Source organism: Lampris incognitus, chromosome 3 (assembly GCF_029633865.1).
Source record: "Lampris incognitus isolate fLamInc1 chromosome 3, fLamInc1.hap2, whole genome shotgun sequence".
NCBI lineage: Eukaryota > Metazoa > Chordata > Actinopteri > Lampriformes > Lampridae > Lampris > Lampris incognitus.
Window position 1 is genome coordinate 31,473,355 of NC_079213.1, and position 15,800 is coordinate 31,489,154.

Genomic DNA, 15,800 nt, shown 5'->3' on the forward strand with positions numbered 1-15,800 from the left:
CGGTCGGGTGTCCCTACAGACACAATTGGCTGTGTCTGCGGGTGGGAAGCCGGATGTGGGTATGTGTCCTGGTTACCGCACTAGCGCCTCTTCTGGTCGGTTGGGACGCCTGTTCGGGGGGAAGGGGGAACTGGGGGAAATAGCGTGATCCTCCCACGTGCGACGTCCCCCTGGCGAAACTCCCCACTGTCGGGTGAAAAGAAGCGGCTGGCGACTCCACATGTATGGGAGGAGGCATGTGGTAGTCTGCAGCCCTCCCCGGATCGGCATAGGGGGTGGACCAGCGACCGGGACGGCTCGGAAAAGTGGGGTAATTGGCCAAGTACAATTGGGGAGAGCAAGGGGGGAGGGGAGCCACCAGGAGTTAACAGTGACCCTTCCTCTGAGTCACGAGGATCAACTGAGCGTGCTCAGTTCCCCACGTGGCTGAGACCTCGTTCATATAAAAACACCCCTATATTAACATCAACACACCGGGGGGGGGGGGGGACCCGCAATTTCCCGGACACGGGCAAAATCACAACTGACTTCAGTGCGACTGCAGAGCTGGTGAGGAGGCCATGGCGGCTCCCTCGTGTGAGGAGGAGCAGATAAGGCTGCCAGAAACAGACTTGGCTACCCTTCTATGAGGGCAAAAAAAAGGGGGGAAAATTGCAACGGTGCCTGGCAACTAATTTTGCTGATGGAGCAGCAGAATTTGGCCTGCGCTCCCTGGACCAGCACAGATTGGACGGGGAGAGGAGGAAGAGGCAGAGGAAGAGGAGAATATTGTGGTGGGGGAAAGAGGTTGGGGGGGGGGTAGGAGACAGAAGAGTCATCTGAAGGCTGAGAACACACACACACACAAACACACACACACACACACACACACACACACACACACACACACACACACACACACACACACACACACACACACACACACACACACATCACAGTAGAAACCAAAGGCTGGTGTACAAAAATGAGTTAATTTGAGCCTTGGCAGGCTGCTGTCTCCAGGCTTTCATCAGCTCATGTGACTCACAGCATGTGAGGAAGCCAGAAAGGGAGAGAAAGAGGGGGGGAAGCAGAAAAACAAGGGAAAAGAAAACGAGGGAGTACGGGCATGGAAAAGGTGAAGCACAACGCACCGTTTAACCTGTGCAAATTGAATGCGATTGCCCGATGTAACGTCGCCATCGCTTGTTGTGTCGCCCTACCTGCTTCTGTCTCTCTCGCCACCTCCTCTGTCTCTCTCTCTCGCTCTTTCTCTCTCCCCCTCCATCAACCCACCCACTCCCCTTGTCTCATCTGAAGTGTCATCAGCCCCCCATCTGCCCCCCCCAGCCCCCCTACTGTTTGATGCCTGTTAATATGGCAGCACTATTGTCTCGTGGCTCGCTGCCGCTGCTGTCTCTATTGTCTGCAACACCCTTGAAAAAAAAATTCATAGCAGAAAAAAGGAGAATAGCTTCAAAATAAAATGGATTCACTCGATTGGCTGCATAAGCCCGGGTTATTCTTTATCCTTAGACAGGGCACAGAATTGTTTGTGTAATGTTGTACAAACATCTGTGGCATTTCTCTGCTATCGAACAGCAAGAATGGCCAACACGGCTTTAAAGTGGCTGCTGCGAGGGCTAAAAACTTGTTTTCACACTTGGGGCGGTTGGAGTGTTCCTCCACCCCCCCGCCCTACCCCACCCCCCTTATTTTTTCCTGGACCCGAAGCCATTTACTTGGGAGTTTGGTAGATTTAGTGAAGTGTGAAAGCTGTTTTCAAACTCGGGTGCGCACCAAAAAGTAAAAGAAACAAACAACAAAACAAGCCGTCTCAAGTCTGGTTAAAAAAAGAAGGTCTGGGGTCTTCTTCATGTGAACTGTAGTACACTCCTCTGTGTGCATGAAAGCGAGCCGGTCTAATATGAGGACGTGAACCGTTACCCATTACATATATTTCACTGGACTATGTCTGACCTGGAGCGGGGTCGTGACTTCACCTTATGGCTGCATACGAATGCAAAGCAAGTGTGGCGGGAAACGCACATCTCATCATTTGCCTGTGTTCTTAGAAAAATTCAAAAACAAAAAACAGATGTCTCCCCCTATGAAAAAGCTGCGGTACGAGCGCCATGCGATGCACCCAGAAAATACTGCCATTCATCATGTTCCGCATTCTGGTAGTGGCGCCAAATAAACAAGCGCATAACCAGGAATGGGTTGGAGAAGTTTGATTGTTGTTGGTTGGAAGTTGCAGAATGCGTTGATTCGGAGAAGGCATATGACAGAGTACTGAGAGAGGAGTTGTGGTATTGCCCGAGAGCGAAGGGAGTGGCAAAAAATAACGTCAGCATAATTCAGGACATGTACAGGGACTGTGAGACCATAGCTCAATGTGCAGTGGGAACAACAAGCAAGTTGGAGGTAAAGGTAGGACTGCATCCAGGATCGGCGTTGAGCCCTTCCCTGTTTGTGATACCAATGGACAGCCTCACAGAACATCTTAAGAAAGAGCCACCATGCAGTAAGATGTTTGCTGATGACATCATGCTAGCAAACGAGGACAAGGACAGTTTGGAGAGAAGTCAAGTCAAGTCGTCGATCTTATTTGTGTAGCCCAATATCACAAATTACAAACCAACAGAGAAGCACTAGAGATCAGAGGACTAAAGGTCAGCAGAACAAAGACTGAGTGCCTGTGTATAAATAAGCAAGAAGAAAGGCCAGGATTGACCTTAGGAGGAGAAGATGTCTCAGAAGTTAACAAGTTCAAGTACTTAGGATCGGCAATACAGACAGAAGGCGGTGGTAAGAAGGAAGTCAAGAAAAGGACACAATCTGGCTGGAATTCATGGAGAAAGGTAGCTGGAGTACTTTGTGACAAAAGAATGCCATTGAGGGCAAAGGGCAAGGTATACAAATCAATGGTTAGACCTGCCATGCTCTATGGTATGGAAACAGCGACAACAGAGGTTAGAATCAACACTACAGGTAGCAGAAATGAACATGCTACCTTGGCCCTTAGGAGTGACTAGAAAACACCAGAAGACAAATGAAGAAGTGAGAGCTACAGTCAAGGCCAGAGGAATGGATGAGGAGATGAGAGAGATGAGACTGAGATGGTTTGGACATGTATAGAGAGGAGGCATAGACTATATAGGAAAGAAGGTATTGGACCTGGAAATACCTGGCAAAAGAAAAAGAGGAAGACCAAGTAAAAGATGGAGAGACCAGATAGAGGAGGACATGAGGAGGGTTGGACTGCACAGACAGAAAGCTATGGAGGGCAAAAATCCACTGTGGCGACCCCTGAGAGACAGGGAACAAGCCGAAAGAAGAAGAAGATAACCAAGGATAGGTTGGTTGACACTGTGTTCAATGTTTACAGCGGACATGACAGCAGATGCGACAATGACACTGACGATGTGCAGCATTACACTAACACACCATACACAGTTCGACTAGAATTGTTGTTGGTGAAATCAAACCAGCAATGACAAAAAAACACAATAGCTAAGAATTAGGTAAAATATCTTGAGCTCTGTCCAAGTACGAAAATGAACATAGCTTTCTGTTCTCTTTCAAGGGCCAGTAGGTGTACATATCTGTGTAGGTGGGTACACACATGTCCTATATGTGCATGTGTGCACCATGTGTATATGTTAATGTGAACAGTTTGTTTGGCTTCGTGCCTATCCATGTGCGTCTGTCTTACCTTTGCTCTGTGGTGGGTTCTGGCTGCGGTCCCGGAGGATGTTTATCTGGTAGACAGCTCCGTAGGGCTCAAACAGCTCCTTCAGCTCCTTCTCTGACCAGGAGCGCGGGATCTGACCCACAAACATCTTGATGGCGTCCGGGTCCGGCTGGTCCGAGTGCTCCAATGCTCCATTCATTTTACCAGCCGTGCCGTTACTGTCAGGGAGGGACAACACACAGTGCTGCAGGTTAGAATTTACAGTGAAATCTCATCTCATCTCATCTCCTCTCCTCTCCTCTCATAATCAGCCACGTCTCCGGGGTCGGGTCGCGATGACAGCAAGCTATGTAGGGCACTCCAGACATCCCTCTCCCCAGCAACATCCTCCAGCTCCTCCTGGGGGATCCCGGGCATTCCCAGGCCAGATTGGACGTGTAGTCCCTCTAGCGAGTTCTGGGTCTACCCCGGAGTCTCCTCCCAGTTGGACATGCCCGGAAAACCTCCAAAGGAAGGTGCCCAGGCCAGGAGGCATCCTAATCCGATGCCCAAACCACCTCAACTGACTCCTTTTGACATGAAGGAGCAACGGCTTTACTCTGAGCTCCCTCCGGATGTCCGAGCTCCTCGCCCTAGCTCTAAGGCTGAGCCCAGACACCCTACGGAGGAAACTCATTTCAGCCACTTGTATCCACGATCTCACCCTTTCCGTCACTACCCAAAGCTCATGACCATAGGCGAGGGTTGGAATGAAGATTGACTGGTAAATTGAGAGCTTTGCCTCTAGGCTCAGCTCCCTCTTCACCACAGCGGTCCAGTAGAACGTCTGCATTACTGCTGATGCTGCACCGATCCGCCTGTCAATCTCCCGCTCCATCCTCCCCCCACTTGTGAACAAGACCCTGAGACACTTGCACTCCTTCACTTGAGGCAATAACTCATCCCCAACCGGGAGGGAGCAATGCACCATTTTCCAGTGGAGAACCATGACCTCAGACTTGGGAGGTGCTGACTCTCATATCGGCCATTTCACACTCAGCTGCAAACCGCCCCAGTGCGCGCTGGAGGTCGCGTTCTGATGAAGCCAACAGCGAAATCTGCACATCATTATTTTATCACGACATGTCATGGATGGCTTTTGCGTTTGCACCACAACGCGCTGCATGTTTGTCTGCGCCTGTTAATGAGCGATGTTTAGACGCTGATGCAAGTTTTTGGTCCCCTAATTCTGAACTGGGGGGGGGGGGTTCGGATGAAACGAGGCGGTACGGCTAATGCTCATACCGCGTAAACGTTCACATCTGAAACCTGTATTAAATATATGTGAGGTGTTTGGTTTTTTTTTTGCCCCCCCTTTCAATTCAGAACTGCAACACTTATCTCTGCTGTACACGCTGGCTTGGCCTTGTGTTGCCAACTTGAACTACACAATCTTTTTGGATGGATAAAAGGAGGAAAACATTACTTTCAGCAACACGAGTCCAATGGAGATTAGAGGAGGCCTCAACACACACGAGGCTATGCTACAGGACAATATGGGTAAAACTCCCATGTGTACGGATACACATGTGGGTTTGTGTGCGCGTGCACACACAGACACACACACACACACACACACACACACACACACACTGGATCTTAAGGACCACACATGCACATCATCGCCAGGCCTGCGGTCTATTAAAGTTGGGTGAAAACCCACTTAATGATACCAAAGTGGAAGGCTGCGGCGTATTGCGCTCCTTCCTCTTTTGTTATTCTCAGCGGGACAGCGAGAGAGCATTATCTGAAGAGGCCAAAACAAAACAAAGCCAAATCCCTGACTTGGTTAAGCTGACAACAATAATACCAGCCCATAAAACTCACAGAGAGAGACAGGGAGAGGGGGGGAGAGAGGGGGAGAGAGAGAGAGAGACTGGATAATAGCAGAGGAGGAGGGAAGGGGGGGGGGAACGTACAGACCTTTGAACTCGAGTCATCCATCTCTTGCAGAAAGAGCCGAGGCGCTCGGCAGAAACACCCAATTCTTTAAAGGACTTAAAGGACATGTCAAATAAAAACGCCACCGCCGGAGAAGGAGTCAACGAGCCGAACCCGCACCAACGGTCCCCACGGCAACAAACCACTCCTTGCTTAGCTGTCCGAAAAATTGCGGCCCTGTGCGGAGGGGGTGGGGGGGTGAGGGTAGGGGTGGGGTTGGGGTCCGCAGGCCACTTAGGAGTTACGGCCCCGATCGCCGGCTGACGTTCTGCCGATGTTTAGACACATAAAGGCGCAGCGTTGTGGCAACAGCGGGGACATAAATGAGAGATGAACGAGCCTCCGGGTCCCTGGGCGCAGACTATACGCGGCACGACCATCCTTACCCAGCGAGACATGCACACACAACAGAAGGGGGGAGGAGAGAGAGAGAGAGAGAGAGAGAGAGAGAGAGAGAGAGAGAGAGAGAGAGAGAGAGAGAGAGAGAGAGAGAGAGAGCGAGAGAGAGAGAGAGAGAGAGAGAGAGTGAGAAAGAGGCGAATGAGCAGAACGGAAGAATGACGAGAGACAATGTCTCATTGTTGGCTGTTTGTGTCGAGCCTGTGGGTATCGAACGAGCCCATGGGGAAGAGACACAATAGCCTATGTCAGCGGAGGCCATTCCAATGGAATGGATCAAGCCCACCGCCACCCCCGCCCCCCCCATCTCCCTCATACACTGTAAGCACCCTGTATTGCTTCAAGCCGTGCACCCTGCCCGCCAAGACAATGAGCCGCGCTGCACCATCGCGTTACACGAGGCCTCCGGACACCTACGAAGCCACAAAACCTGCTCAACTGCACTTGATGCCACGTGTGGACTGCGGGTCTCCACGTCTTCAGGCGGCTGGAGGAAGGTGACCGTCCTCGGCACAAAGCAACGAGCGCTTCTTCCTACCCGCCCTGCAGCCAGGACTGACCAGGTGTTACTGCAGCCAGTGTGTCTGAACAGTGTGTATATGTCTGCGTGGCGGCTATCCTGGAGCCCGGATTAAGACATTGAGTGGATCCACTCCTGCCATAGCTCCTCCAGCCCCCCCTCACCCCCCAACTCCCCCACCTCCACCTTTATCTCTGTCTCCCTCCTTCCGACCCATCCTCAAATCCCTCTCTCTCCTTCTCAATTTGAGTCAATTGTTTGCCTTAATGGCTTAACTGTTGCCTCCATCACTTCAGCCCCCTGGCACCTCAGGGCCATGACTGAGGACCGAGCTACAGCCTCCGCCTGAGATGTGTGTGCGTGTGTGTGTGTAAAGTCAGACTGCAGACCAGACCAAAACCCAGACTGAGCAGCTTCCTGAGGGCTTGCTATTGCTCCACCTCACACACATTAGACAGCAGTCTTGTTTATCTGCACAGGACCCGCGTGAGCCTGACAGCAGCATGTTACTGGTGATCACTGCGTCGCACAACACGACGAGGCCACACACCCACACACACCGTCTGAAGAACATCACATGTCCTGCCGGAAATGATAATTTTATAATTAAATATTTTATTATTTAATTATGATTTTTTCTTATTTATTATTTTTATTATCTGAATTGTTTTATTTAAAATTATTTATTTATTTATTTAGTATAATTTATGTTATTATATAATTATAATAATATAATATATAATAATATACTATTTAATAAAAATAAAATAAAAATTTGATTCATAAAATGATGATGGACACGGATGATCCGCTGTGGCGATCCCTAATGGGAACAGCCGAAAGTAGTAGTAGATAATATGATAATAATAGAATATTAATATATGCATATTGTATGTAATATATTACTATATTTTTTTATTATTTATTTATTATTTTAAATTTTATTTACGTTTTATGATTTAAAATTGCTGATATAGAATAGCTTTGGATGTAGAGACCCTAAACAACATGTCTTGATGCATGCTCAGTAATCCAGGTAAGGACGTCCCAGAAGGGTGGATCACTTCCTCCGGACACGCTTCTTATTGGCAGAAACGCTTCTTCACTTGTCTAACGGACCTCTTGAATAGAATTTATTATTATGATCATTATTATTATCATTATTATCATTATTATCATCATCATTATTATCATTATCATCATCATCATTATTATTATTATCATCATCATCATCATCGAAGTGACGTCTTCAGTCCCAACCCAGTTTGGACTGACGTGGTTGTTTATCATTAGTAATAATTCCTAGTTTCATAGGATATGAATTTTAATATATATATATTTTTAAACTTGAGTCACAGTAGTTTCTCAACCTTTTTATTTTGCACTGACTTTGCTCAGTACTTAAGCCCGGAAATGGCCAACCACCACCCTCAAACCCACACCCCAGACTCCATCCACTAAGCTCATCAGCCTGCATGTTAATACGCCTTGAATGAAGAGAGGCAGGGGACACAACATCAACACAACATCAACACAACATCAACACAACATCAGCACAACATCAACACATCAGCACAACATCAACACAACATCAGAACAACATCAGCACAACATCAACACAACATCAGCACAACATCAACACAACATCAGCACAACATCAACGCAACTTCAACACAACATCAGCACAACATCAACACAACATCAGCACAACATCAACACAACATCAACACAACATCAGCACAACATCAACACAACTTCAACACATCATCAGTACAACATCAACACAACATCAGAACAACATCAACACAACATCAACACAACATCAGCACAACATCAACACATCAGAACAACATCAGCACAACATCAGCAGCGATCCTGGCAGCACCTGGCAAGAGCAAAGGAATGAGGACAAGATGCCTCCACATCAACTGCAGCTCCTCTCTCCCACTACCTTGTACACAGCTGGAGACTTCACGTCCAACAGCCCAGCAGAGGAGCGAGGTGCACACAGAGAGAGAGAGAGAGAGAGAAAGAGAGAGAGAGACAGAGAGGGAGAGAGGAGACAAACACACACACAGCCACACAACGAGGGGGAGAGAGAGAGAGGGAGAGAGCGAGGCACATGGTAGAGCGAGAGAGGAGAATGTCAGCGAGATGAGGAGGAGGAGGAGAGAGATGCAGATGAGCCGAGGCCAGGAGTAAGCACAGCTCAGAGCTCAGCATGGTCTCTCTCAGATACAAGCATGCACACACACACACACACACACACACACAAACCCACACACACACACACACACACACACACACACACACAGGCCTGCATGCATACTTACATGCACAAAGACAGAAATAAGAGACACGCAGACACACACACACACACACACACACACACACACACACACACACACACACACACACACACACACACACACACACACACACAAAACACTACAGCTAAGGCTGGCCGAGTTGATCCCCCTGCTGTTTTTCCCTTCTGCTCTGCTCTAACACACATATCCTCTCTGACTGCTCCCCCCACCCCCTCCTCCTATCTCCTCTTCCTCCCACCCCCACAAATATGCACGTGCGCACACACAAACACGTGGAATAACATATCCTCCACACACACACACATACGTGCATGCAGCCACGCTCGGTGCCTCTTCTTCTTCTGTGGCGGCAGCGGCGGCGGGGCGGGATGTCAGACGCTTCTCCTCATTCGGAGCATGCTTGGAGGGGTTTGTAACGGTCCCGCGGGGGGAACTAATCTTGTTGACAACCAGAGTGAGAAACATCAGCCCACCCCCTCCACCGCCAGACCCCACCACCACCCCACCCCACCCACCCCGAGGGAGCGGGACAACCAAGGTCAGCTCGGCTGCTCACACCCAAAGCGTGCTGCCAGTGTTGCCGCCATATGTGCCGAAAGAAGAAACAGACATACACAGACACACACAGACACACACAGACACACACAGACACACACTGACACACACATACACACACACACACACACACACACACACACACACACACACTCACCTAGAGATGACGTCAACCCCCACCCCCCATCCCCCCAACACACCTAGAGATGAAGTAAACCCCATCACACACACACACACACACACACACACACACACACACACACACACACACACACACACACACAACTAACCTAACCATCAATTTAACAAGTAATGTTGACCTACAATAACACCACACAACTGCACCGAGTACAAGGCTTTTTGCTGTGTTGTGCAGCTGTGTTTAGTAGTCTGGTAGCAACCACTTGCTAAGTCCACACACACTGTCCACGGAAATGGGATCATTGTGTTAAGGACACTAGGGATTCATCACGGCACCCCGTCTCTTCCTATATATCGTGTGGCTTTTCTTGAAGAGGCTTTTTTCTCATAGGCGGTGTGAAGTGGGGAGGGAAGTGGAGCTAAACGCACAGCTTCCCGGAACAAACCGGATTTGCTGCAGCTGACCTGTGGCAGCGTGAAGTAAACCGGTTCCTCGGGGCCCTGAGCTGAGCGAATCAGGGACTGCTGCGAGGCACTTGAACCTCAAAAGTAAGCAATTTCTCACCCAACCCCTGCTGTGCTACCCCTGGGAAACGCCCACCCCTGCTGTACGACCCCTGGGAAACGCCCACCCCTGCTGTACTACCCCTGGGAAACGCCCACCCCTGCTGTACTACCCCTGGGAAACGCCCACCCTTGCTGTACTACCCCCGGGAAACGCCCACCCCAGCTGTACGACCCCTGGGAAACGCCCACCCCTGCTGTACGACCCCTGGGAAACGCCCACCGGAATATACATTTAATACCTTCATCATGGCTGACTCCAAATAAACAGCCGGACTTCCTGGGTGGCGAGGACCCAGATGGCAAAATTGCTGTGGCCCGGACCCGTCCCACACCCGACACTTTCATCCAGCCCACATACCACGTGGAATGATGGCACTTGGGCGGTCCGCTCCTGTTTGCCAGATCTGGGCCAGAACCAAGCCATAGCAATGCTGCATGTGCCACATATTTGCCAAAGGTGGCCCATATTTGTTTTGTGGTATTTGGGCTATATTCACCATTTACCACACGGGCCACTTCAGGGTCACATCCAGATCACATGCTGCCCAGAGCACCGCATCTTTGCCAGAAAAGGCCCACATTTGATTTGGCATATTTGGGCCATATTTGCTGTTATACATGTGGGCCACTTCAGGCTCACATCCATGTTGTCAGGGCCAGAAGAAGGCCATCATGTCGGCATGTTGACTACTGGAGGAAGTGGAGCTTTTAAAGTGTGTTTGTGTGTGTGGGTGTGGGTGGGGTGCGCGCGTGCGTGCGTGTGTGGCTTCTCGCATTCGTGGTTGCCATAGAGACATGGCAGCAACGCTTGATGCCGGGAAACGATCAGATAAATGTCACAGTTGCTAATGAAGCTGCACCGTTGCCCCGACGCTCTGCTAGCGCGGCGCTAACGAGCTCCCGCATGCTGCTGCGCGCTAATGAGAGCAGGCGCACGCGCGCATAGCGGACAGCGCGCACAACCATGCACCGACGCAGACACATGCAAATACAGGTGGGCACGGGCGTCCTTCTTCATGCTTCCTGTGTGTATATTACCATTCAAGCACCAGAGTTTCCTTCTGGAAAGAGAAGCTTCCAGACTTTTTGTGTTGTTTGTCCGTCTACTATAGTAAGTAAGATTGCTACTGGCAGTATGTTTACCTATGAATGACATCACAAGAGCTAACTTAACGTTAGCCAAAAGTTAGCAAGTCAGCTAGCGTGGACATTATAACCGCTATGTGACATTAAACTTTGCTTTTATTAATGTTCCTTCTCGCGAGAGCTTATGGAAGGAGATGCTTATTGTTACAGGGGAAGTAACGTGTTATGATTATGGAGGACCGCGAGGAGGTAGCTTAAAACGTCACAACAGGTCACAATAATCTGCCTGTACAAACCACCTATGGGGCCGTTTTTTGGTGGAGGACCGTCTCAGAAAACCCATTAGCAGCATTTCTCCAAGTGAGGACAGTAACATGACAATCAACATCATGTCTTTTAACATGTCCTCGAGGACACATTTTAATTCCAACTGTCCCTAGCTTGAGTTTTAGCATTAGGATTTGGAATGTGTGTGTGTGTGTGTGTGTGTATGCCCATTTGTGGGTGCACCTTTCAATGGAGAGAGAGAGACAGAGAGCGAGAGCGAGAGAGAGACGGAGAGAGCGAGAGAGAGAGAGAGACAGCGGGGGCAGGTAGAGGAATTAGAGCATCTTAAGACTCGGCTCCAGGTTGGCCACATCCCGCCAACAGAAAAGTGCCACTCCAAATGTTTAGAGCACTCCCTTTTTCCTGCATGACACTCTCCCTCTCGTCTCTTTTCCTCGTCCCAGATGATCTCCCTAAATTCTTGTTGCTATGGGAACTGCAGGTGTCAGAGACGAAGGGCGGGCGGTGGCGGCGGGGGGCTCTCTGGTGATGACAGGCCATCCGGCCTTGACAGTGGCTTGACTATGTTACATTTGTGTTATGTCAGTCACATACTCCACATTTTCTCTCTCTCTCTCTCGAGTCAGATTTTCTTCCCTCCATCTTTCCTCTTCTAGCAACTCTCTTATCACAGGGAAGTGAGCCTTCGGTTCTCTCTCTCCTGTCATCACCTCCTACTTGACTTGCTTAATCTCATGTGTGCAGGTTTAATGAGAAACAGCTTGTTTGCGGCGTGTGTGTGTTTGCGGTTTGTGCAATTGTGTGCAAGTGTGCAATGAAATGGCATTGGCAGCGATTGTCTGGCAGAGCACCGTGGCTGCATCCTGCCAAAAGTCATCATCTGACTGGCCGATGAGGATGACGGCCCATTTTGACTAATGCCTCGCCATAAAATCTGGCAGAGCAAGGCTGGTCTGTCGAACAGAGGGGGAAGATCTGATCAGATCAGACCGGCTGTGCTTTCCAAATCTGAAAGCTTTTATTTAGGACAATGGTCAAATGTTGCTCGGGTCCACAGAGCGTCCCCTTTGCGTGTGCATGTGTGTGTGTGTGTGTAGGTGTGTGTGTGTGTGTGTGTGTGTGTGTGTGTATGTGTGTGTGCGTAAGCATGAGGCCTCTGTAAGGCCTACTCCAGCCGTGAGTGGAGCAACGCAGAAATAAAGAGGATAGCGCGTCCCCGCTGACATGGGGGGGGGGGGGCGACGAGATAGCAAGTACGGCAACACCTCCACCACTGGGTCCTGCTCAAACAATAAGTCCCCCAACGTGTCCATGCACACTGGTCGTAACACCTGCGGAGGGAGCGGCAGGACAACTGCAGCGTAGAGACAGAAATTGCATAATATAAAGATGGAGCACAAGGACGAGCGAGAGGGGGAGAGAGAGAGAGAGAGAGAGAGAGAAGAAAGTAGGACAGAAAATGTGAAGAGAGAGAGAGAGAGCATTTCAAATCCAGGAGGTAAGGAAGAGTCCCCTCAGTCAGCTGGTCCTGACACTAACTGACCCCGTAACCACTAACACAGATGAGTTTCAGACTAGCACTGCTAACCAACCACAGATCAGAGTAAACCACATCATCACACAATGCAAACACTCCTATGTGGAACACTGGGACATAGAAACAAAACTACAACACACATCAGAATGTTATGGGGCCCTAAAAAGAGAACACAGACTGGCTGACTGTCTGTCCACTGTCAGAGACAGTCAGCAGAGACACATCCTTACCAAGTACAGGCTCACTGACCACAGTCTAGCCACTGAAAAGGGCAGACACACAACACATCTTGGCTACCAAAAGAGCAAAGAATATGTGGTCACTGTACGGCAGGTGAGGTCGAGGCAGAGATGCACTTCCTGCTAAATTGTGAGAAATTCCAGAACATAAGAGAGAAATACCAGGAGGAATTTGAAAACCAGATTCCAAATGTTCTACTCCTGGATGAGAAAGAACAATGGCCACTTATTTTAGGAGAGGGTCAAAGGTCACAGCTTGCGGCACAATATGTGTCAGAATGCCATAGCCTAAGGGTCAGTGAGTGACCAAAACACTGTCAGTTACTGTCAGTTGCTGTTCAAGCGCTGTTCTATGTTTCTGCCAGTTCCGTCTGTTCCTTTTTCATTTGTTTTAATTTTTTGTTTTGTTTTGTTTTTGTTTGGTACTCTGTTGACCTGTTTTGTGCAGTACTCTGTTGACCTGTTTTGTTTGGTACTCTGTTGACCTGTTCTGTGTGGTACTCTGTTGACCTGTTTTGTTTGGTACTCTGTTGACCTGTTTTGTTTGGTACTCTGCTGACCTGTTTTGTTTGGTACTCTGCTGACCTGTTTTGTTTGGTACTCTGTTGACCTGTTTTGTGTGGTACTCTGCTGACCTGTTTTGTGTGGTATTCTGTTGACCTGTTTTGTTTGGTACTCTGCTGACCTGTTTTGTGTGGTATTCTGTTGACCTGTTTTGTTTGGTACTCTGCTGACCTGTTTTGTGTGGTACTATGCTGAACTGTTTTGTGTGGTACTCTGTTGACCTGTTTTGTTTGGTACTCTGCTGACTTGTTTTGTTTGGTACTCTGTTGACCTGTTTTGTTTGGTACTGTGTTGACCTGTTTTGTGTGGTATTCTGTTGACCTGTTTTGTGTGGTACTCTGTTGACCTGTTTTGTTTGGTACTCTGTTGACCTGTTTTGTTTGGTACTCTGCTGACCTGTTTTGTTTGGTACTCTGTTGACCTGTTTTGTGTGGTACTCTGTTGACCTGTTTTGTTTGGTACTCTGCTGACCTGTTTTGTTTGGTACTCTGCTGACCTGTTTTGTGTGGTACTATGCTGACCTGTTTTGTGTGGTACTCTGTTGACCTGTTTTGTTTGGTACTCTGCTGACCTGTTTTGTGTGGTACTCTGTTGACCTGTTTTGTTTGGTACTCTGCTGAACTGTTTTGTGTGGTACTCTGCTAACCTGTTTTGTTTGGTACTCTGTTGACCTGTTTTGTGTGGTACTCTGTTGACCTGTTTTGTTTGGTACTCTGCTGACCTGTTTTGTGTGGTACTATGCTGACCTGTTTTGTGTGGTACTCTGTTGACCTGTTTTGTTTGGTACTCTGTTGACCTGTTTTGTGTTGTACTCTGTTGACCTGTTTTGTTTGGTACTCTGTTGACCTGTTTTGTGTGGTACTCTGCTAACCTGTTTTGTTTGGTACTCTACTGACCTGTTTTGTTTGGTACTCTGCTGACCTGTTTTGTGTGGTACTCTGTTGACCTGTTTTGTTTGGTACTCTGCTGACCTGTTTTGCTTGGTACTCTGCTGACCTGTTTTGTTTGGTACTCTGTTGACCTGTTTTGTGTGGTACTCTGTTGACCTGTTTTGTTTGGTACTCTGCTGACCTGTTTTGTGTGGTACTATGCTGACCTGTTTTGTGTGGTACTCTGTTGACTTGTTTTGTTTGGTACTCTGTTGACCTGTTTTGTTTGGTACTCTGCGAACCTGTTTTGTTTGGTACTCTGCTGACCTGTTTTGTGTGGTACTCTGCTGAATTGTTTTGTTTGGTACTCTGTTGACCTGTTTTGTTTGGTACTCTGCTGACCTGTTTTGTTTGGTACTCTGCTGACCTGTTTTGTGTGGTACTCTGCTGACCTGTTTTGTTGTTACCTGCTTTGGCAACATTGTAATTAATGCAGTCACGCCAATAACGCATCACTGAATGGAACTGAATTGAGAGAGAGAGAGAGAGAGAGAGAGAGAGAGAGAGAGAGAGAGAGAGAGAGAGAGAGATAAAACACACACACACACACACATACACCTATATACACAAAGACACAGACACATATACATCTATTACTGTACTAATGTTATACTGTATATATACACATACTTTTTTATTTTCATTATAAATGTAACTAATGTTAATGTTATATTATTTACACACACACACAAATACATCCGTTACTGTGTTAATGTTCATTTACTGTGCAGATCTTTAATGTTAATTACTACCACTTTTCGTTATTTCTACTTTGTTTTTCAATGTACACACATTTTAATGTATCAAAAGCTATGGACACACACGTGAACCATTTGTCGTGCCAATAAAGCCAGCTCAATTGAATTGAATTGAGAGAGTGATAGACAGCGAGTGAGAGAGAGAGAGAGAGAGAGAGAGAGAGAGAGAGAGAGAGAGAGAGAGAGAGAGAGAGAGAGAGAGAGAGAGAAGGCAGCCAGTTTACAAACTCC

The 15,800-nt window shown here is 48.3% G+C and overlaps 1 protein-coding gene across 6 annotated transcripts in view; it reads right to left on the bottom strand.

Annotated features, from left to right (window-relative positions):
* The window catches only part of celf2 (cugbp, Elav-like family member 2), a 210,334-nt gene that overhangs the window by 129,556 nt on the left and 64,978 nt on the right, over window positions 1-15,800 (bottom strand). For all 6 annotated transcript variants that reach the window (XM_056277808.1, XM_056277807.1, XM_056277806.1 and 3 more), the window contains exon 2: window positions 3,698-3,894. In XM_056277808.1, coding sequence (XP_056133783.1) covers window positions 3,698-3,875 — 178 coding nt within the window. In that variant the 5' untranslated portion in view covers window positions 3,876-3,894. The remainder of the gene's footprint in view (window positions 1-3,697; window positions 3,895-15,800) is intronic.